The sequence below is a fragment of the Carlito syrichta genome, unplaced genomic scaffold, assembly GCF_000164805.1.
Source record: "Carlito syrichta isolate Samal-C Ts95f unplaced genomic scaffold, Tarsius_syrichta-2.0.1 Scaffold304635, whole genome shotgun sequence".
Taxonomy (NCBI): domain Eukaryota; kingdom Metazoa; phylum Chordata; class Mammalia; order Primates; family Tarsiidae; genus Carlito; species Carlito syrichta.
In genome coordinates this window covers 1,502,944-1,526,087 of record NW_007248731.1, presented here as the reverse complement: position 1 = coordinate 1,526,087, position 23,144 = coordinate 1,502,944, and the positions used below count along the sequence as shown (strand labels likewise).

Here is a 23,144-nt window from a genome sequence, read left to right as displayed (position 1 = left end):
TATTACTTTCTTTTCCAGCCAGTTCTAGAAATTTCACCTTAATCTGTCTGATCTTCATATCAACATATACAAAGTAAAGCAAATATTTTGTTTGGCTTTATTTTACATAGTTGTTCCTGAGAATGATAGGCCCAACTCATGGCCAGATGACAGTCACAAGGCTCGTGGCCACACTGAAAGAAGGAAAGCGCTTGCCATGCCCACCCGGCTGTCCAGATGAGGTATTTTCATGGGCCGCTTCACAGTGACAAAACTCAACTATTCTGTCTTCACAGCCTGGGTTACCCAGCAGTGGGCAGGTGGGGGAGTGGGAAGTGAAATAACAAAGTTCTTTCAAGTCATTTTCTGTAGCTGAATTTCAGGTAAGAGGTCAGAGAAGTCCTCTTCTCAGATAGTCACCGATTATGTTCCCAGCAAGAATTCCCTCCAAAAGTTGGCCAGGCACATTGACTCATGCCTGTAATCCTAGCACTTTGGAAGGCCTAGGCAGGGGATTGCTCTAGATCAAGAGTTCGAGACCAGCCTGGACATATCTCTTTAAAAAAAACAACAACAACAACAAAAAGGAAGAAATTAGCCAGGTGTGGTGACATGCGCCTGCCTGTTCCCAGCAACTCAGGAGGCTAAGGCAGGAGGATCACTTGAGCCCAGGAGTTTGAGGCTACATTGAGCTATGATGTGTCTCTGTCCTCCAGCCTGGGTGACAGAGCAAGACCCTCTCTACAAAAAAAATAAATAAATAAATTGCCCCCCTTACTGTTTAGCCACCTGCCTGCCCAAAGGAACATGTTTTAGTATAGCCTCATTGTGAGAAGTATGTTTCGTTGTATCTCTGTAAGTTTATCCCACTTTTAGTAGCATTTATATGTATTCTATTTTCTGTCCTCGAAAGTGAATGAGGCTTTAAGACTAAACTCTTGAGACAACTTAGGAGATACTGAATAGTCTGAGTCAAAGAGGCCACCAGGGTAGAAAGTTAGCGTCTGCACTGAGGTTTAGCTTCACCCCTTAACTGGTTTACAGGAATGACCTGAATTTTGTTGAAGGTCAGTCAACCCCTGAACTTCTCAGGTGTTAAGACATCATTACGAAATACAGTTGCGTCACATTTTCTGTGTTTTAAATTATTCAGATACTCGTTATCTTCTAGTCTTATTAAGGAAAAGTCATTTATATTTCCAAAATTATTTTATTGTAGATGTTTATATAATTTTAAAAGACCCCACATCTAGTGTCATTTTTACTGTTGTTATTGGGTTTTTTCTTTTTACAGGTTTATCAACTTATGAGAAAATGCTGGGAATTCCAACCCACCAATCGGACAACCTTTCAGAACCTTATTGAAGGATTTGAAGCACTTTTAAAATAAGCATGGAAACCTTTAAATTCCTCAGTTTATCAAGTCCTCTTCCCTCAACAAATGCCCAAGCCATCCAAAAAAAATTTTAATGGAAAGAGTTTGTATTCTGTCTAAAGTCACTCGGCAAGTACTTGAGTACATGCACACGTGTAAGGCACACTGTGGTGCTCACATAGTTGGGTAAGGACTTCCTCTTTAAATCGGGCACCAGTAACTTAGTGACAGATCACGCCCACCACAGTATCTTAGGCACTTAAGCACTCCTCCTTGTGGAAAGACTAGCCACCATTTCATCTGGCTGGCCTACCACCCCCGTTGCATCCCAACAGGGGGTTTTTGCAAACGAGGAGTTGAGCAAAGTAATGTCTCAAGATGGTTGCTTTTCTCAGCTGCCAGTTGATCTGAAGTGTTCTTCTGGCACATTCATCCTAGATGAAGATGGATGGATTTAGCCGATACTCCACCACGCCCTTGAATTTCAGTATCTATACAGTGATAGGCCATGCATTCTGAAAATAGTAGATGCCAGTTAGTATGCTAGTGTTTCTATACAAAAGTGACTGTATTCTGTCACCAGTAGGACTTAAACGCCGAGTCGTTTCTCCAGTGGCTTAGCTCCTGTTCCCTTGGGTGACCACTGGTACCCACCCATTTCTGAGAAAACTGGTTCTAACGGGGACCGCTGTGGACTAGACACTTGGCTGCATGCTCGTTCCTGAGAACTAGCCCGGGCCTGCCTCCTGCGCACCTGTCATCAGAACCCATCCCAGGCCTGGATGCTGTCGCACACGCTTTGAAGAAATGTCAGTGTACCTATTCTTTGACAACTCTACCACTTCGGGGCAAACTGTTGCAGCACTGGTTGTGAATGCTGGATGCAACCAGTCTGAGTATATACCCCATATGTCGCACAGTTCTTGGAGTGTTGAGATACTTACCGCCCATCTACAAGGGTCTATCACTATTTTGACAGTCACCCTGTGGTGCAAAAGTTAAAAGACCCAACTAAGGCGCAAGGGAGTTCAGGATCCACTAGCCAGCTTTCGGTTTGCTTGGAGGTAGCCGGGTAAGCAAAAATGTTTGTCTTGGATTCAGCGTGAACCATCAAGATCTTTATGACCGAGAGCCTGAAAAAATTCCTGTCATGCTGTCTAGCATCTGTTTGATACCATTACTTTTCACCTGCTGAGCCCGAAAAAAAACAGTTCAAGATGGATCAGTGTCAACAATGAACCTGCCATTGAGATGTGTTCGGTAGCCCTCCATCACCAAGGTCTCTGTCTGTGTCAAACCTGTGGCCACTCTATATGCACTTTGTTTACTCTTTATACAAATAAATATCCTAAAGACTTTACATGCATATGCCTTTTTAATATTAAGATTTCATTTTCAAATAACAGTATGACTTTTTTGGGGGGGCTTACATAGAAAAATAACAGTATAGACTTTTTGGGGGGGGGTGATGGCCCTTATTACTAACAGCACTTGATCTGCACGTCTCTGTTGTATCAGGTGATGACGGGCACAGGCCAGCCAGACCCCTTTGTTGCAGTTCTTCTGGCCTCTTCCTGCTTTCCCCCCGCAGCTCTGATGTCACGTTCACTGCCTTCCCTTTCCTGCATCTGTACTGTCGGGGTGTGCCTAGGCACTGAGAGGCTAAGCGCAACAGCCGAGTCGGAGGACACGTGCAGGCAGGAAGAGCCAGGAGTCATCCGCTGTAGAGCTGAGCGATGCCACTTCTGATCAGCTATCTCTAGGTAGTGCACTGCTTAGAAACTCTCTTAGTCTTGCTAGCGTCATTTTCCGAGAGAAGCTAGTATATGCAATAAATTAGACCAAGTGAAATTCTTGACAAAGCATACAACATATGTACCAATTCTAGACCTCATAGTTAAAAACACAATATCTAGATCATAGTCAAAAATAGCAAGTCCCCAAAATGACAAGATATTTAGTGATCTGATTTCAAAAAGGCTAAGAGCACTGAGATCCCAAATTCCACATCATCAATTACAGTCTCATAACTGAAAAAGCTTGGAGATTTCTGGATGCCAAAAGGTTTCTCATGCATTTAGTACCAGGGTCTTCAGGAAATGGTGATGTCAAAAGTCATACGCAATAAAGACAAAAATCCTTCCAGAAGTAAGTTGGGTTAAATAGCTGATTTTTTTTAGCCTAACACCATCAAAGAAGGAGAAAGCAGAAATTGAGGTATAGCTTATTAGCTCAAAATGGTTATCAACATTGTACTCTGTAAGACTCCTTCAGAAAGGGGTGGTATTGACCCTTGACTCTACTGTGGAAACAGGGTATTTGGTAGTCAAACTAGGCCCCATTCTAGCAATTAGATCATCACCAGTCACTAGTCTGTGCTATGAAATGAGGAATAGAAGTCTTTGCTCCTTGACACTTAAAGTCTGTCTCAAAAGTCAAAGGTCTGTCTTTAGGTGAAGTGAAAGGAATAGATGCTATCAGAATTAGTGCTATCAGATCGGGGTCAGCAAACCCTCTCTGGAAAGGTCAGAGAGTGAATATTCTAGGAATTGCGGGCTCCATGGTCTCCGGGGAAGCTACTCAGTCCCGCCACTGTAGCACACAAGTACTACAGACAACGTGCATGGTTGTGTTCCGGTGAGATTTCACTTACAGACATTGAAATCTGATTTTGTATAAATTTCATGTCATGACTGTGCTTTTTTCCTCCAGCTATTTAAAAACGTAAACATTCTTAGCTTGCAAGGCAGCGCAGAAATGGGCCCCAGGGTGTAGTCTGCCAAACCCTTTGTTAAATCCCCAGAGCTACTTTCCTAAAGAGACCTTGTTTTTTCCGCCAAAGGTATAAACGGTCAATAACATCCTAAAAGCAAAGCGTCTGTGGTCGTGTGGACGTCGCTGTGGTCGTATGGACGTCACTGTCACTATTGCACGGCTGGTGTGGGAGTGAGAACGGAGTCTGCGTGGGGCGTATCTTACGACGTCACCCTCAGCACATTTGGTACTCAATCCTATGGTTCTGGAAAGAGTCCTAAGAATCTATAGATGAGATTGCTCCTCGGGAAAGCAAATTGAAATGCACATTGGCTTATAAGAAACTCATTTTTCTAAGGCTCAGGAAACAAGACTGCTTCCCGTTTATTGCTTCAAACTTTTATAAATGGTGTCAAAGTTATTTCCAGTCCTAAAACAAGATTGGAACATGGTGAATTTCTCTAGTGGGTTGTAAGTTAATGTCACACTGATTAAGATGCATCTAACTCTAGTGGAAAATGTCCTCGACTGCTGTCTCCTCTTATTGTATTTTTTTTTTTTTTTTTTTTTTTTTTTTTTTTTTTGAGTTGGAGTCCCCCTCAGTCACCCAGGCTGGAGTGCAGCAGCACGCTCACGGCCACCCCAGTGTCAACCTGCTGGGCTCCAGCGATCTTCCCGCCTCAGCCTTCCAAGTAGCTGGAAATACAGGCGCGCGCTACCACGCCCAGCTCATTTTTAATTTTATTGTAGAGGCCAGGTCTCGCCAAGCTGCCTGAGTGGTCTCGAACCTGCGGGCTCAGGCAATTCACTCGCCTCGGCCTCCCAGAGTGCTGGGATGGCAGGCTGAGCCACCGAGCCCGGTGTATTGCTTTTTTTTTTTGGCAATTCTGCCAGCTGCACAGCGCAGCTCCATCTGGGAAGTCAAAGACCCGTATCGAAAGGATATGGCTAGTCTGAATGAAGTTAAGGCAGCGATGAACAGCAGAGATGCTGCAGAGAGCCCGGGAGGGTGGAGGAGAGCTCCCCTCAGTACACGCGCTTCTTTTTTAAGTAGGTCTCCATGTAGTAGGCTCCCGTGCCCTGAGAATGCTGGTCAACAAACTCCATGGAACTACCTTCTGGGGCAGAGATGAGATAGGACGAGCCTCGCTTTTCATTTCTTAAAGAGGACACCTGTGAGAAAACAAAGTTGCAACCAATGTTCACATCTAGTCAGGGTTTAAAGATCTCATCGGAGAAGTGTTCTGCTTTGAGTGGGTCAAGACAGAATAGCAGGGTAAATGATAAAGCTATCAAAAATGCACAAAGTCCTTTGTTAGAACAAACTAGACTATAAAGTTTCCGCATCAAAATCACCTTTGGAACTTGCAGGAGACACAAAACAGCCTCTGAGCGCCCTCACTCCCCACCCCTGACATTTTGGGGAAGGAAAACCCGAAGCACAGCAGTTGCGATCACACCTAGTGAAGCCCCGCCGCCAGGTGTAGTGTTCCTCTCGGGAAGGCGTGGCTGGAAACGGAGCTGCGCGTGGAATTAGGGCGAAGCTGCCTAGCAACCAAAGGAGAGGCGAGAAGCAGCCAGGAGGCGCAGAACCCGGCAAGGGATGTCGGCGAAATTCACAGGGCATGTTCTGGAGAGCCGTGGGAACTCAAAACTTTGGTCCCCAAGTCACCTGGTGAACGAGTTAAAAATGCAGGCTTCCAGGCTCCATCCCAGAGTGACCAGATGTCCCTCACCGGCGGTCACAGTCCTCAACACCACAGATCAGAGTGCGCAGCACAACCCATCCTGATACCGCTTGGTTTTAGCTTCCACACTCGGTGTGACGAGCTCAAGGAAGCAGAATTACTTCACACACACAAGTTTAGGAGGGACATGGGGAACAGGAATGCTTCCAGCAATGCAAAGAGCCTTCTCACGTTACAACGAAAGGTGCAGTTGTTTTTGAACCTATGATGGTTACAATTTTAAAACAAGCAACAAGTGACAGGAGGCTGAAGCCAGGATGCCATCTATCCTGGGGCTCCACGGTGGGGGGCTCACTGCTGGGGGTACCGCACAAGCCCGGCCTAAAGAAATGTTTTACAGAGTGAAACTGGCTTTAATTTCTGTCTCAACATTTTTCTCGGTAGTAAGATATTTCTGAAGTGTGCTCTGGAAGAATCCGAGGGAGGGCAGGTGAAATGAGACGGCCAGGAGTGGATGGCTGCTGAAGCTGTCAGTGGGGCAGGGGGCCCACCCCCGAGGGGGCTGCTGGCCACGGCCTGTCACCTGCTGGGGCCTCCGCCCGGCGCCCCTCCCACCACTCAGCCTCCTGGATTCGGCCAACAGCCCCGCCTCAGCCCCTTTGCGGCCAGCGAGCGATCTCCCTGCACGCTGGGTCCCGCCAGTAACCACCACCCCTGACCTCGGCTGAAAGCACTCTTCCTCCGGGCTTTCCTCCGCTTGTCCCAGCTACAAGCGCGGTTCTCCAGAGCTGAGGGGGAAGGCGGCTGACGGCACCCCGGGGCCGCGGGACCGCCCTCCGGCTCCCCCTTCCTGATTCTTCCTGCCACTTTGTGACCCCTGCCTCAAGCCCTGCCATAAAGCAGAGCCACAGGCCGGACCTCCCTCTTCCCTCTCAGAAGCAGGTAGGAAGTGTCTTGGCGTCTTTCATTGCAAGGGCTTCCCAGTGGTGTGAGCCGGTGCAGTGAGACCCCCAAACACCGGGCAGCCCAGAAAGACAAGAGGAAATGAAAATGGACGCCATGGTAGCTCGCTGATCCTGGGGGAGAGAGGATCCTTCTAGAACACACTGTCGAAGACTCTGAGCCTTTCGCAGAAGGACTGGTGAGCGCGAAGTGAGGACTCAGGTTTCTGCAACAAGCTCGGTGCTCTAGGAGAAATCCACTCACATCTAGGAAGCAACAGCAAAGGGGACCCGCCGGCAGGGAAGGCGGCAGCGGGCAGGGCTTTTCCCTCCACTTGGAGGACACAGGTGCTCCTTCCTTCGGGGACCAAGTGCCGCGGGGCTTGCCGAGCGGAGGCGACTTGCACTGTGCTTGTCGAGGGCCGCGGCCTCAGGAGGGGGTGCGGGAGAGACCGGAACGTCCTCCTAAAGGAGCCCGTCGCTTTGCCAAAAGAGAAGCGCCCGAAGAGCAGCAGCTGCTTCCGAGAAGGGCAGTGGGCGAGGGGGTGGCGAGGCCGTCGCTGGTCTCCCTGCGGGGCGGCTTCTGGCTGGGGATTTGGAGGTGAGGTCTGAGCCGGGCGTGAGGGGGCAGGAGAACCCGGGGAAAGGAAGGAAGGGCAGGAGCAAGGATGGGTGGAAGGTGGGCGTGAGGTGGGGGGAGGGGGGCTGAGGGCAGGGGAGGCGCAGGATGAGACCCCGGCCCTGGAGCCTGGAAAGGTGGATAAGCAGCCCCACGAAACGCGAGGCCAGGGAGGAGCCGGGCAGCCCCGGAGGCGTCGCCGGGAGGCTGGCGGGCCGGCCGAGCCCGGACACGTGCCTGCGGGCACACACGGGTTACGCCGATTCCACATTCGGCTTAAAATGGTGCGTGGAACATACAAGTGGGACAGGACAAAGTGCCAGGCTTAGAAAATCGGGGCGGGGGGGAGCTTAATAAGCATTTATGCGCCGAAGACCAAGCAGAGGGAAGACACCGAGAGAAGTCAGAATACTTCAGCACTGCATGTCTGATATTCAGGGGAGAATCCAGCCAGCACAATGGCCACTTTCAGGGCCCCGTCCTTTGCAAGGCCTTCCCGGGGGGCCGGGGCCACCATGAAGTCCGCTCCCTGCGAGTCCAGTCGGTCCTTCGGAACCACGAGTCCAGTTCGTCCTCGCCCCCGCCGCGCGACTGCAAGGGGCCCTCACCCCCGGGGTGCCGGCCCCCCTTATCTCTCCAAAGTGGCTGTGCAGACGCCCCCAGGGCCTCCGGCAGGGCACCCCTGGCCTCCCCTCCTAGCTGGCGACTTGGTTCCCACTTCGCCCGGAAAACGGATGACAAGGAAGCCTCGAGAATGCAGCCACAGCGCCTGCCCCGCTCCTCCTGTGCCCTCACTTCGCCCGGCCGCATGCAGGTTCCGACGGCCACCGTTACGGCGAGGGGGGTCTGCTCACAGCGCCCCTCGCCTCCGGACGCGTGCAGGGAGCCGACGTCTCCGCCCGGGCGTGTCTCGTTTCTGTCCAAAAACGTACCCCTCCAGCCGGTCCCACCCGCAGTCTTACCCAACCCATCAACAACAAATTCTTTTTTCCAGGCCCCAAACCTTGGGGTCTTCCCTCCCTCTCACCCCCGATGTATTCTGTTGACTTTACCTCCCCAAAACGTCTCGAGCCCAGCCATTCTTGCCACCCGCACGTCTCGTGCCGCTCCAAGCCGGCCTCGCCTCTACCTGATGGCACTGGCAGCCTCCCGCCTGATGTTCCTGGTCCACACGGCAGCCGGAGGCGGCCTGTTAAGCTGTCTGGAAGGTCAACTGTCCCCACACTCAAAACACTCCAGTGGTGTTTCTGTCTCAGAGCAAAAGCCACAACCCTCACAAGGTCTGAAGGGGCTCCCTGCCCCTCGCCCCGCCATGGTGACTGCATCTCCTATCTCCACTTTGCTGGCTCCTCTTCTGCTCTTCTGAAGGCCCCTTGTTGTTGCTTTCACATACCAAGCATGTCTCCACCTCGGGACCTCTTCACGTGCTGCTTGCACTTTACATTCACGCAGCACACACCCGAAACTTCCGGTCTTTCTTTTTCCTGGTCTTCAGTTCCACAACCTTTTTGCCATGGCTGCCATACTTAAACTGCAAAGCCTTCCCAGACACCCTGTAGCCCACACTTTGATTTATGTTCTCTGCGATGACCACTATTCATTTTACTAAATTTTTTCTGTTGTTCCCTAACTTTGCCCCATTTTTTATAAGAATGTGTACCTTTTGGTCACAGCCATATCCCCAGGGCCCAGAACAGTGCCTGGTACATAGCAGGCATTCCATAATGCTGCTGGGATGAATGAGTGAATACCTTTGGAACATATTTTCTAAGCATGCATTCCCAGTTCTTCAGCCAACAGACACATGCCATGGCTTCTGACACTTCTGCACCGAAGTACCGAACCCCACAATCCAACCAGGGCCTGCTGGAGCAAGGATGGCTGGATTTCTTGCTTTGTGCACTCGCTCATTCTTGCTAGACTTTAAGATGACGTGGCTCTTTTAACTTCTGCCCACCAACCAAGTCTTTTGCACAGATCTGTGAGACCCATCCTGGAACTCTGCAGCTGCTGTTTTATTTGGGGATTTTAAAAAGTCACATTTTTTCTTTCTTTTATCAAAGCAAATCTTTTTATCTTCATGTAAATGTAGGCTTTCTTTTATCTCCCCGAATTCCAAGTGAATGTAGAAAGAGAATGTCACAATTTCATTTCTTGACGGCCAAATTTTAAAACCATGGATCTTAAGCTCAATTTTTAAGCTCACGTCAGTAATTGAATGGGGGGCTCATTTTTGTTTTTGAATTTTATTTATTTATTTACTTGTCTTTTTATTTTTGAGTCAGGGTCTAACTCTGTCACCAGGCTGAAGTGTAGTGGCACAGTCACGGCTTACCACAGCCTCGACCTCCTGGGCTCAGGCAATCCTTCCACCTCCCAATCAGTCTCCCAAGTAGCTGGGACTACAGGCGTGTGCCACCATGCCTTGCTCATTTTCTTGGTCTTTTGTAGAGATGAGGGCTCACTATGTTGCCCAGGCAGGTCTTGAACTCCTGGCCTCCAGCAATCCTCTTGCCTCGACCTTGCAAAGTGCTGGGACTATAGGTGCATGCTGGCTGGGGGAGCTAGCTTCAAAGGCTTTCCTAAGAGTTTGGGAAAGCAGACTCTTGACTATGCCTCAGGAAGATTTCTCTGGGATGTGTTCATGTCCATAGTGAATTCCACGAGGCTCATCTGCTTTCGGTCGAATTAAAGATTCATTTTTGCTCCTCTGGAAAGAATATAAGCAGCTCACACGTAGCCCTCTACATACAAAATCAGACTGGTTTTCAGAGCATCTGTGTCTGTTTGGGACTCCTGGTCCTCGCCATTCCTTTTGGCCCCCTGCGCTTTTCCTAAGTCCTGCCCTGTCAACGGCATTAGGGACGGAGCACCAAAAGTGAATGACCGCATTAAGTCCTCCGGCGCTCTGGGTCTGGCCCTGATAGCCCTTTCTTATACTCTCAAGGCCATTCCTTCAGGAACAGGAATTAATTTGATCATTTTTGCATTAAACATGTTTATCTTAAAATACAATTTCTTTCCCTCGTTGTAAAAAATATTTAAAAAGCCAACATGCTTTCTTCTGTGACATCAGTAACTAATGAGACGTCTCTTCCTCACCTACACAGCCACACAAGTCCTGCGTGTTCACATTCTCCAGTGTTTGCCTCTCAGCTGCCTGTCCTCCTTCAAATGAGTGACGCTGAGTCCTAACTTTGGCTTTCACGATTCACCCCTGAAAAGTACGATACTGCACTAGCAACAACAAAGTGAAACTTGATCACTTCTCTAGTTTCAGTGGGCACACCAAGCCGTACAAATTATGTGTCTTTTTTGTTTTTTTGAGTTGGAGTCCCACTCTGTCACTCAGGCTTGAGTGCAGTGGCATGCTCATGGCCACCCCAGCGTCAACTTGCAGGGTTCTGGCGATCTTTCCGCCTCAGCCTTCCAAGTAGCCGGAACGACAGGATCATGCTACCAAACCTGGCTAATTTTTTGATTTATTGTAGAGACGGGGTCTCGCCAAGTTGCCTGGGCTGGTCTTGAACCTGCAGGCTCAGGCAATCCACGCGCCTCAGCCTCTGAAGTGTTGGGATTACAGGCTGAGCCATGGAGCCTGGTCCAAATTATATATCTTAAAGTTGTTAATAAACATTTAAAAAATATCAAAATACAATATTAAAGCCCTTTTAAAAATTAGACTAACATATCAGAGTAGCAACTCAAAGGTGTCTTCAGATTTATTTATACTATGTACTATATACTATTCTCTTATTGAGGTTTTGGACATTTAAAAGACCAATTTGGTTTATCACCTAAAGATTTTAAAATAATACAGTAATTTAAAATAACTTTCAATAGCTGACTTTCCTTAATTCCAGCTTTTAGCCAAAATCACTTTTTAAAAACATTTTTAACCTTGGGAGACTGAGGTGAGGGGACTGCGTGGGCCCGCAGGTTCGAGACCCGCCTGGGCAACTTGGTGAGACCTCATCTCTACAATAAATTTTAAAAAATTAGCTGGACATGGTAGCGCGTGCCTGTAGTTCCGGCTACTTGGAAGGCTGAGGCGGACGGATCGCCGGAGCCCAGCAGGTCGGGGCTGCAGAGGCTTGTGAGCGAGCCACTGCACTCCGGCCTGGGCGACCGGTGAGACTCTGACTCAATAAAAAATATTTTTTCAAAATTATTTTCTGGAGTTAAGATACAGATAACCCGTTTTTGTATTATTGTTTAAAGTAGGCTTAGGTTTGCAAAAATACTGAGTATGGTTAACGTTGGTCCCAAGATTCCGACCTACCACAGTCCACGCAAACGTTCATTCCATCACGTACTTTTTGGCAAGGCTGGCTGCATTCTGTGACCACGAGGTGGCAGCATTAGGCACTTTATGAAGAGGCCAAGCATTCTCCAGGCCTGCTGCTCATTTTTGTTCCCCCTTCCTGGTCACATCGCCTCCTCCCACAGAGGCCAATTCCCTAGGCAGTCAACTTCCTGGCAGGAAAGATCTCCGCAACCAGGGGGACACACGAGTACGACATGCAAGTAGATAGCACTGTCGTGCGGCAACCCCAAACCACAATCCAAACAGCTTAAATAATGAGATTAATGACAGTCAACCCAAAAAGGTGCCTAAGACAAATTTTGAACTGTTTTACTGATTTCAGTTAAGGGTGGGAGCAAGATATGTCTTGTTTTTGACAAGTTACAATGAGGTGTTAGGTGTTTAATAAACGGGCTCAAAGGGCTTCTTTCTCCTTTAAGATGGGCCTCTCCCCACCATCTGACATAAATGTATCTACTTATCTCTATCTCAGGATCTGAAATTTCAAACTCCATTTGTACTTCCCCCTTCCTCCAACACTCAGGCTTATTGAGCTCACTATACTGCTATCACTGCCAGAGTGTTGGCTACAGATTTTAAAATAACGGTGTTTATTTCTGATTTGCGTTTTCTCAATCACAGTTCAAATATTCAAGACAGGACATGTTTGAGAAAATTCATAACTGTAGCTCGATGGCAATTCCCGTTAATTACTATAATTAGCTAGGGACACAAAGGGTAGCCCTTTTAAAATGGATTTCTAAAAGGACCCTGATCTGGATTAGTTGATGGAACCTGTTTGCTTATAATTAGCTGCTTTCAGAATCACTAAAACGTTAAATGAAAACGCTGCCCTCTATTTAGTATAGTTACAGCTTGTTTTTTTTTTAAAAAAAACAAATCTCAGTATCTGTTGGTATTCACAAGGCTGTGCAACTGTTACAAGTGAATTGTATTTCCCTCACTCCATGAAGATATCTGCACCTGTTAACAGCACTCCCGACCCCTCCCTCCAGCGCCCAGTAGCCACTATCTACTTACGTCCTCTCTGGATTTGGCTATTCTGGGTATTTCATAGGAATGGAATCATGAAACATGTGGCCTTCTTGTCTGGCTTACTTCACCTGGCATCACATTTTCAAGGTTCATCCACACGGTAGCATGGATCAGCAATCCATTCCCTTTTATAAGGTAGTAGATGTCATTTGAGGCATTTTGTTCATTCATTCACCGACTGATGGACATTTGGGTTGCTTTCCTTTTTGCCTATTATAATAATACTGCCTAGACAATTCATGTACAAATCTGTGTACAGACATGTTCTCCATTCTCTTGGGCATATATCAAGGAGTTGAACACCTGGGTCACATGGCAACTCTATGTTTAACATTTTGCCAAACTGCTGCTCTATTTTCCAAAGCAGCTGTACCGTTTTATATTCCCCAACCCCAGAAATGTATGCTAATTCCAATTTCTCCACATCCTTGACTATACTTATGGTCCATGTTTCTTTGTTTCTTTTTTTTCCCCCCTGTTCCTCAGATAGGGTCATTTCAATTGACCTACACTCCAAGTTTGTTTATTCTTCTAGCTGTTCAAGTCTGCTGCTGTGCTCCAGGAAATTTTTTGGAAATTTTTACTGTTGTCCTACTTCTCAAATCCAGATTTCAATTTGATTCTTTTTTATAATTTCTGTCTATTAATATTCTCTATTTGATGAGACATTATTCTCATACTTGTTTTTAGTTCCTTAAACATGGCTTCATTTAATTCTGTGAACACATTTTAATTCTTTGTCTAGTGAGTCCAGTGTTTGTGCTTCCTTATGGACAGTTTCTGTCTTTTTCCCCTTGTGTCTGGGGCATACTTCCTTATGTCTTTGCATCCTCCTGATTTTTTTGTTGGAAATTAGCCATTTAAAATGGTGTAATATGGCAACTCTGGAAATCACATTTTACTCCTTCTTCAAGACTTCTTGTTATTGATGTTTGTTTAGTGACTTTTTTGAATGAATTATGTAAAGTCTGTAAACTGTGTTGTACGTGGCTGCTGAACTCTGTTCACTCAGTGATCGACTAATGACCAGACCAAGATTTCCTTAAAAACCTGAAACCAAACAGTCTTGCAGCCTTTGCAGATGGGCTCTGTGGGGGCAGGAAGGGATGCCTTCTACACTCAGCCAGGCTGCTGGCAACTCTGTCATAGCCTTCACTTCCTTCTTGTGCAGCACCTCAGGGGCAGTAGAAGTGAGACCTTAGGGTCTTCTCAGGTTCTTCCCAAGCATGAGCACAGCCCTACTCATGTGCATGGCCTTGTGTGATTCCCAGAAATATGTTGGAGCTTTTCAATGGCCCTGAGGTCATCTAATTCCCTAGCTTTTCCTTTAAAGCTTTTTGGTTAGCCTATTCTTTGCCCCAAATGACATCCACTACCTCAGGCAGCCACGAAGTCAAACAGTTTCCTCTAAATGTTTTCAAAAACTTTCCTTGGGAAAAGGCTTTGTGTACTGGGCAAGGCCTGAGTCAGATCAAGTAAAGACAGCCTTGTAAGTGGGGTCTTTTAGGGAATCAGCAAGCAGATCAAATGATGACAGTCCTCTGGAAATGAGGCTTTGTGGGAGTTCCAACTCCTTCCTGTCCCTTCTGGTGGCTGCCGCAATGCTGATTTTCACTGTGATTATGGGCTATTTGGAATGGAGACAGGAGAACAGGAATAAAGTAGTTACACACACACACACACACACACACACACACACACACACACACGTTGCTGTTCTTATCAAGATTCTGCTACTTTTCTTAAATAAATAATCTGTGGAATGCTGTAAGCCTTTGATTAATTCCCAGAGTTCTGTAAAAGGTGATTATGATCATTTTTTTCCCATTTCTTTTTTGGTTTTGTTTTTTGTTTTAGAGACAGGGTCTCCCTCTGTTGCCCGGGCTGAAGTACAGCAGTGTGATCACAGTTCACTGTAATCTTGAATGCCTCAGCCTCCTGCAGCCTCTAGCAGCTAGGACTACAGGCATGCACCATCACACCTAGTTAATTTTGGTTTTTTTATTCTTTGTAGAAATAGTGTCTCGTTATGTTGACCAGTCTGGTCTTTAATTTGTGGCCTCAAGTGATCCTCCTGCCTCAGCCTCCTAAAGTGTTGAGGCTATAGGCATGAGTCACCACACTCAGCCTCATTTTTGTCAGGTTTACTGATGTTTTTATGAAGAAGAAAAGGTTGGGAAGTTCCCACTGTGCCACTTTTGCTGAAGTTATTTATGGTTTAGATTTTACTTTTAGGGCTATACACTGTAAGTTGATTTTAGAATACAGTATGAGGCAAGAGTCAGAGTTCAAGTTTTCCAATGTGGATAACCAGTTGTTCTAACAACATTTATATTCTTTTCCTATTGAATTGCTTAGGCATCTTTGACAACAACCAACTTGCCATTTACATGCAGGTATATTTCTGGACTCTCTTATTATCTTACACTGATCTATTTGACTATCACTAAGCCAGTATCACACTATCTTGATTACTATAACTTGATAGCAAATCTTGAGGTCATGCAGGGGGAGTCCTCCAACTTTGTTCTCATACAAGATTGTTTCGAGTATTGTAGTTACTTTGCATTTCAATATGGATTTTAAATAACAGTAGTCAATTTCTACTTAAGAAGGCTGCTGAGGAACTGGCTGGGACTGCACTGAACCTATAGGTCAATTTGGGGAAAACTGACATCTTACCAATATTAAGTCTTCCAATCCATGAACATGGTATACAGCTCTTCATCAATGTTCTAATAGAGCATGCAGTCCTTTTTCATTTCATGTAATTATTATCACTCAATGTAAATTTACCACTTGGATATTTGTTTCCTGCTAGACCTAATTGTTTTCTCCTTTCCTGACATATTTTGTCTAATCAAATGGTTTTAGAATTCCATTGTAATGAAATTATTCACATTTTAGCTATAATTCTTTGTGTGATTTTTGAATGGTCACTCTATGGATTACGATATGTATTCCATAACTCATCACAGTCTACTTAGAGTTACTTCTCTACCTCATGTAAAATGTAATAGACCCACAACCATAACGTTGTTCACCCCATTCTAACCTTTGCACTACTGTTGTCAAGTATGCTATAGTTACATACATTATAAACCCCACAATATACTATAACTTTTGCTTTATATAATTTTTGCTTTAAATAAAGAGAAAACATATATTCTATTTATCCACATATTTACCAGCTGTCTTAACACTGTGGTTCTCAATGGTTGGGGGCAATTCACAGAATAGCCCCCCACCTTTTTTTTTTTTTTGTCTCACCCTGTCACCCAGGTTGTCATCCCAGTTCACTGCAGCCTTGACCTCCTAGGCTCAAGTGGTTCTCTTGCCTCAGTCTCCTGAGTAGCTAGGACTGCAAGTACATGCCACACCCAGCAAATTTATTTTATTTTATTGCATTTTTAGAGATGGGGTCTTGCTATGTTGCACAGGATATGAAACATATAATAAATCACGGTAATCTAATAAACAAAACTGCAAAGAAAGTCGAGGCTAATTTCAAAAGCGAAATAAAAGAAATGAGGTCACAGTACAAAAAATAGTTATTAAAGCTTAAATCATATATGTAACTATATTTAAAAGAATTATTGTGCTTTCCTGTTTATAAAAATTTTCTTCCTTATAAAGAAACAAATTGAAACTGTACAGGACTTTTATAAATTTTGTAAATTAACAATAGATTATAAAAATTTTGCCATGTGATTGCACACTGTTTTACATGATCTTTAATATTTGCATTGTATAAATATGACATAAGTTTACTCAGTCTTATGACTTGTTGAAAATTTAGGTTGTTTCTAATATTCACAGGTATTAATTATTCATAAATGATTTCACTCATCTATAGTAATTTCCTTGGCTTTTGTCTGCTGTGAATATGATCAGTACACAATTAATGTCCTTATCTAAATCGTTACTAAAATGTCAACTAATATGGGGAGAAACCTGGAGTCTTATGAAACAATCTAAGAGAATGTCTTCCAGGTTGCATCAGTTCACAATCACTGTTCTTTAAATACAGGTCTGTCTTCACCTAACTACATAATTTTCCAGCCCATATTTTTCCATCATGTCCCAGGAAGATGAGACTTTTTCCTGTATTTTGCTCATCTCCAGCTGCATCATTTTTATAGAATCCGACCTGTGTTTCTAGTACCCTACCATAAAAACATCATTAGGCATCGATTGCTCCAAGTGAATTCACAGTGGTTTTCTAAGCACATAGAGACAGGCGAGGCAAACAGACAGTTGCTCCAAGGAAATCAAAGCTGAGACAATGCTCCAGCAAACAGGCTGGAGCCGAGAAGCAGCTGATTGCGCCAAGAAATAAGAAAGAATCAGAACTGTTCATTCCAAGACTCAACCATGATTCCATCATCATATAGTGCTAACGTGACAAATACTCTCAGCTCCAGCCACTGAGAATTAGCTGAAGCAGAAAGGGTCAAAGCAAAATGGACATACTAAAGCAATGCCACAGAACTGCTTTTGAATACTGGTTTAAAGTTTGCCACAGGAGTGCCTGTACATGTGATCATCTTTCTACATCTACTAGTAGTAGAGAGCAGGGGCATTCCCTCAGGTTTCTTAGGTCTATACTGGTGTAAACCAGAGGTCAGCAGAGTTTTCCACAAAGAGCCAGACAGTAAATATTTAATCTTGCAGGCCACATGGTCTCCATTGTAATCACTCAACTCTTTTATTATAGCATAACGGCACCATAGACAATATGCAAATGAATGGATGTGGCTGTTTTCCAGTAAAATTTTACTTACAAAAATAGGTGGGCTAGATTCGGTGGGCGGGCTGTAGTTTCCCAGCCATGAGTGTAAACATGAGAGTGAAATATCTGGTGCAAAATGACTCTAAACTCTCTCTTGACCACATCCCAAAATTTCAAATGGTGAACAAGAAATACTGTGTCGATCAGTGCAGTTTTAGTCTCCTATTATATTACTATAGGAATCACTATTTCATGTTCAGTGACTTCAACCTATAGTTGAATCAGTTCTTCTACACGCCATCAGGACCAAAGAGTCATTTACCTGGGCATAATCAGCAAAAGGTGGAACATACGTGACGCACTTTTCCAGTGCGTGTTGTGATTCATTTCCCTGAGAGATTGCATCCAGAATGCTGCTTGCAATTCCAGTCTTATGAAGGGAGGTTTTACTTGCAGGTGCTAAAGGGAAAACCATTATCAATATGTTAATTGTATTTAGGTTTTATTATACATTATAAACAGAGTAGAACACTCATTAACTCAGCATATTCTCAAATAGAATACAAGTTTTATTTTGCCAGTATATATCTATATTTACGAGGGGGACCAAAAAACTTGGAATGATCTTTTGGAGGGTGGACCCCTTGAAGTAGAGGTTTCCCCCACTGGATAAGGGTCCTAGGAACCCATCGGCATCAGTGTACCAGCTAGCATTGTTGTGAGAGGCTGCATTTGGCTTCAGTGGATTTTTTTTTTTTTTTTTTTTTGGTGGTGATCCTTCTGTGTATGCCCATTTCATGATGGGTGACTTACAAACACACCTGCCAAAACTGCACTGAGTGTTCAGCAGTTTTTGACCAAAAATGTCATCACCTCTTTACCGCCCCCCATTCACCCAGTCTTGTCCTGCGGCATTTTTGTTTGTTGTTTGTTTCCCCGGCTCAAAGGGAAAGGTTTTGCCTATGTGAAAGAGGGGAAACAAAAAACGGCAGAAGCACTAATAAGCATAAAAATTGACAAGTTCAAAAACTGTTTTGAACAGTGAGAAAAGAGTCTCGACAGGTATATTGCATCAAATGGAGAGCACTTTGAAAGTGACTGAAGTTAACATGTAAGAATAAATATACAATTTTTTATAAAATAAATTCTGTCTTGTTGGGGGGGTTTCTCTTGTATCTTCCCCAGATAAAAATATATATAGTTTGGGGGGGGAGGGGAAGGGAGATGGATTAATGGTAGTAAATGTCTGGGGATGGGGAGACACCTGTTATCAACAAGGGTGCCTGGACGAAGCATATTTGTGTACCTAACCCTTAACTGTACCCCACAATATCATAATAAAAAATATTGATTAAAAAAAATATATATAGTATATGATATTGTCTCATTCATACTGAAAATGGACACTTGTCTTATGAGTAATTTTGATGGAAACATTCAAATATAAATATACAAGGAAGAGCTAATATCAATCCTATTGTAAGCATTCCAGGCTAGCGAGAAAGATGGAACCTTCCCCAAATCATTTTATGAAGCTAACATTGATACCCAAACTGGGTAAAGATCCAACAAAGAAAGAGAACTACAGGCCAATATCCTTGATGAACATAGATGTTAAAATTCTCAACAAGATTCTAGCAAACCAGATCCAACAACACATCTCAAAAATCATCTACCATGACCAAGTAGGCTTCATCCCTGGGATGCAGGGCTGGTTCAACATCCTCAAGACCATAAACATAATTAAGTACACCAAGAGTTGTGAAGACAAAAACCACATGATTATATCATTAGACGTGGAAAAAGCTTTCAATAAAATCTAGCATTCCTTCTTGATAAAAACCCTTGAACATCTAGGCATAGATGGAAAATAGTAAGAGCCATCTATGAGAAACCCACAGTCAACATACTGCTAACCAGACAGAAACTGGAACCATTTCTCCCGAAAACCAGAACAAGTCAAGGATGCCCACTCTCACCCCTCCTGTTCAACATAGTATTGGAAGTCCTAGCTAGAGCAATCAGACAAGAGAAGGAAATCAGGGGTATCCAAATAGGAAAAGAGGTAATTAAGCTATCCCTCTTTACAGACGACATGATTCTATACCTCGAAAACCCAAGAGAACCTGTCAAAAACCATCTTGCACTGATAAAGGACTTTGGCAAAGTCTCAGGGTATAAAACAAATGTGCAAAAGATAGTTGTATTCCTATGCATCAACAATAAACGAACAAAAACCCAAATAAAAAGCACGATCTCATTCACCATAGCCACACAGAAAATGAAATATCTTAGCATCTTCCTAAACAGAGAGGTGAAAGACCTTTACAACAAAAACTACAAAACAGTGCTCAAAGAAATCAAAGATGACCAAAACAAATGGAAAAATACTCCATGCTCATGGATTGGAAGAACCAACATTGTTAAGATGTCCATCCTACCCAAGGCAATCTACAGATTTAACACAATACCCATTCAATTACAAGCAGCATTCTTCTCAGACCTGGACACGACAATATAGAAATTCCTATGGAAACACAAATGACCTGAACAGCCAAAACAATCCTCAGCAAGACAAAAACAAAAACAAAGTGGGAGGTATCACACTCCCAGACTTTAAACTTTATTGTTAGGCTACAATAATCAAAACAGTCTGGTACTGGTACAAGAACAGGCATATAGACCAATGGAACAGCATAGAGATTCCAGAAGCAAAACCTCAATTTCTCAACCAACTCATCTTCAACAAAGCCTCCACCACCAATCACTAGTGAGAGGAGAACCTATTCAGTAAATGGTGCTGGGAAAACTAGTTGACCACATGCAGTAGATTAAAACAAGACCCCTACCTATCACCATACACAAAAATCAACTCTAAATGGATCAAAGACCTAAATGTAAAACCTCAAACTATAAGACCCTTAGAAAATGCAGGAGACACCCTTATAGAAATTGGAACTGGCAATCAATTCCTGATCAAAATCCCAAGTGCTCATGCCATAAAGAATAAGATAGATAAGTGGGACCTCATCAAACCGACAAGTTTCTTCAAAGTCAAAGAAACCGCTGAGAGAGTGAGGAGACAGTCCACAGAATGGAAAAACATTTGCCAACTGTATATCTGACAAAGGTCTAACATTGAGGATCTACAAGGAACTCAAACATGCTGAAAAGAAAAAAATAAACAGCCCCATTATAAAGTAGGCAAAGATATGAATAGACACTTCTCAAAAGAAGCATACAAGCAGCCAAAAGATACATTAAAAAAATGCTCGGTCTCACTTGTCATCAAAGAAAAGGAAATTAAAGCCACACCAATATACCACCTAACTCCAGTCAGGATGGCCATCATCAATAACTCAAAAAACAACAGATGCTGGAGAGGATGCGGGGAAAAGGGAACACTTCTACACTGTTGGTGGGAGTGTAAACTAGAACAGCCTCTGTGGAAAACAGTTTGGTGACTCCTAAAAGATCTAAAAATTGGCCTTCCATACGACCCTGCAATCCCCCTTCTGGGCAATATACCCAGAGGAACTCAAACTACTCTATGAAAAAGATACCTGTACACGGATGTTTATTGCAGCATTATTTACAATAGCAAAAACATGGAACCAACCATGCTGCCATCAAAAGAGGGCTAGATAAAAAAATGTGGTACATACACATGATGGAATATTATGCATCCACAAAGATGTACAAAATCACGAACTTCACAGCAACCTGGATGGACTTAGAGTCTAGAATACTGAGTGATCTTTCACTGAAACAAAGAACTGAGTATCACATGTTCTCATTCATAAGTGGACCTTGAACAATTATCATAATACTAGCAGGAAACTGCCTCCTGGGGTGGGGGGGAGGCAGGATTGGCAGCAGTGGGAATCCACTGGGGGTGGGGGACACCTCATCAACAAGGGTACCTGTATAATGAATATTTGTATACCTAACCCTGAATTGTACCCCACCTCTTTAAAAAATAAAATACAATAAAAAATTATATATACACATACACATATATATCTAAAACAAGGCACACAAAATGTAAGTTAACCATTCTTGTAAATGTAATCAATAGTTGTCATCATCAATTTTTATTTTATTTTATTTATTTTTTCTTTTTGAGTTGGAGTCTCACTGTCACCCAGACTGGAGTGCAGTGGCCGCTCCTGGCCACCACAGCCTCGACCTGCTGAGCTCCGGCAATTCTTTTGCCTCAGCCTTCCAAGTAGCCGGAACTACAGGCGCGCTACCTTGCCCGGCTAATTTTTGATTTATTGTAGAGATGAGGTCTCGCCAATTGCCGCAGGATTACAGGCTAAGCCACCAAGCCCAGCTTTATTTTTTTATTTTTCAGAGACAGAGATTCATTCTGCAAGCTAGGCTTGAATGCAGTGGCTAGATTATGGCTCACTATAGCCTTGAACTCCTGGGCTCAAGCAACCCTCCTGCCTCACTTCAGTCCCTCAGCAAGGAATTACAGAATGCACCACCATGTCCAGTTAATTAAAAAATATATTTTTGTACAGACAGGGGTTAAGCTGTGTTGCCCAAGCTGATCTCAAACTCCTGGTCTCAAGCTGTCTCCCAAAGCATTGGGAAATAGGTGTGAGTCACCAAACCTGGCTTTCACCATCAACTCTTAGACTAAATCAATATATATTAATAATAGGTACATTAGACACATTTTAAATCATTTTCTGGCTTTTAAAAAATTACAAATTAGGCTGGGCTCAGTGGCTCAGCCTGTAATCCCAACACTTTGGGAGGCAAGGTGAGAGGATTGCCTGAGCCCGCAGGTTCGAGACCCACCCGGGCAACTTGGTAAGACCTCATCTCTACAATAAATCAAAAATTAGCCAGGTGTGGTAGCGCATGCCTGTAGTTCCGGCTACTTGGAAGGCTGAGGCGGATGGATCACAGGAGCCCAGCAGGTCGAGCCTGCCCTGGCTGGGAGCATGCCACTGTACTTCAGTCTGGGCGACAGAGTGAGATTCCAACTCAAAAAAAAAAAAAAAAAATACAAATTAATGCTTGGGTTCTAGAATACTTCATGAAATACAGAGGATGTATATTAAAAATGAAGTTCATCTTTCATCTTTTTTCATTCACTCAATTCTATTCTTCTTCCCAGAGGTAATAGTTTAGAATTTATTTTCTCAGATTTACTTTATGCATTTTACACACTCAAATGCATACATGTAAGACTAGATTGCTTCAAATAAATATAAGCAGAATCATTTTATGTACACATTTGCCTTTCCACTTAATAAATATGCTTTAGGGCTGGGCGTGGTAGCTTAAACCTGTAATCCTAGGACTTTGGGAGGTCGAGGTGAGGGGACTGCCTGAGCCCAGGGGTTTGAGACTAGCCTGGGCAACTTGGTGAGACCTCATCTCTACAATGAATTAAAAAAAAAAAAAAACTAGCCAGGCATGGTAGCGTGCACCTGTAGTTACAGCTACTTGGAAGGCTGAGGCGGAAGGATCGCTGAAGCCCAGTAGGTCGACGCTGGGGTGGCTGTAAGCATGCCACTGCGCTCCAGCCTGGGCGACGGAGTGTGACTCCAACTCAAAAAAAAAAAAAAAAAAAAAAAAAAATAGAAAATATGCTTTAGGCCAGGCCTGGTGGCTCACACCTAAGAGTTGTTTGAGCCCAGGAGTCTGAGATCAGTCTAGGCAACATAGCAAGAC

General features: G+C 44.2%; 2 protein-coding genes across 2 annotated transcripts in view; one reads left to right on the top strand and one right to left on the bottom strand.

Annotated features, from left to right (window-relative positions):
- The window catches only part of JAK1 (Janus kinase 1), a 48,554-nt gene extending 45,840 nt beyond the window's left edge, over positions 1–2,714 (top strand). The window contains exons 23-24 of the mRNA XM_008060506.1: positions 111–221; positions 1,274–2,714. Coding sequence (XP_008058697.1) covers positions 111–221; positions 1,274–1,369 — 207 coding nt within the window. The 3' untranslated portion in view covers positions 1,370–2,714. The remainder of the gene's footprint in view (positions 1–110; positions 222–1,273) is intronic.
- Positions 2,715–4,985: 2,271 nt separating this feature from the next.
- RAVER2 (ribonucleoprotein, PTB binding 2) overlaps positions 4,986–23,144 on the bottom strand; it is a 68,538-nt gene continuing 50,379 nt past the window's right edge. The window contains exons 10-11 of the mRNA XM_008060505.1: positions 17,773–17,909; positions 4,986–5,281 (exon numbers count right to left, since the gene is read on the bottom strand). Of these exons, the coding sequence (XP_008058696.1) occupies positions 5,135–5,281; positions 17,773–17,909 (284 nt within the window). The 3' untranslated portion in view covers positions 4,986–5,134. The remainder of the gene's footprint in view (positions 5,282–17,772; positions 17,910–23,144) is intronic.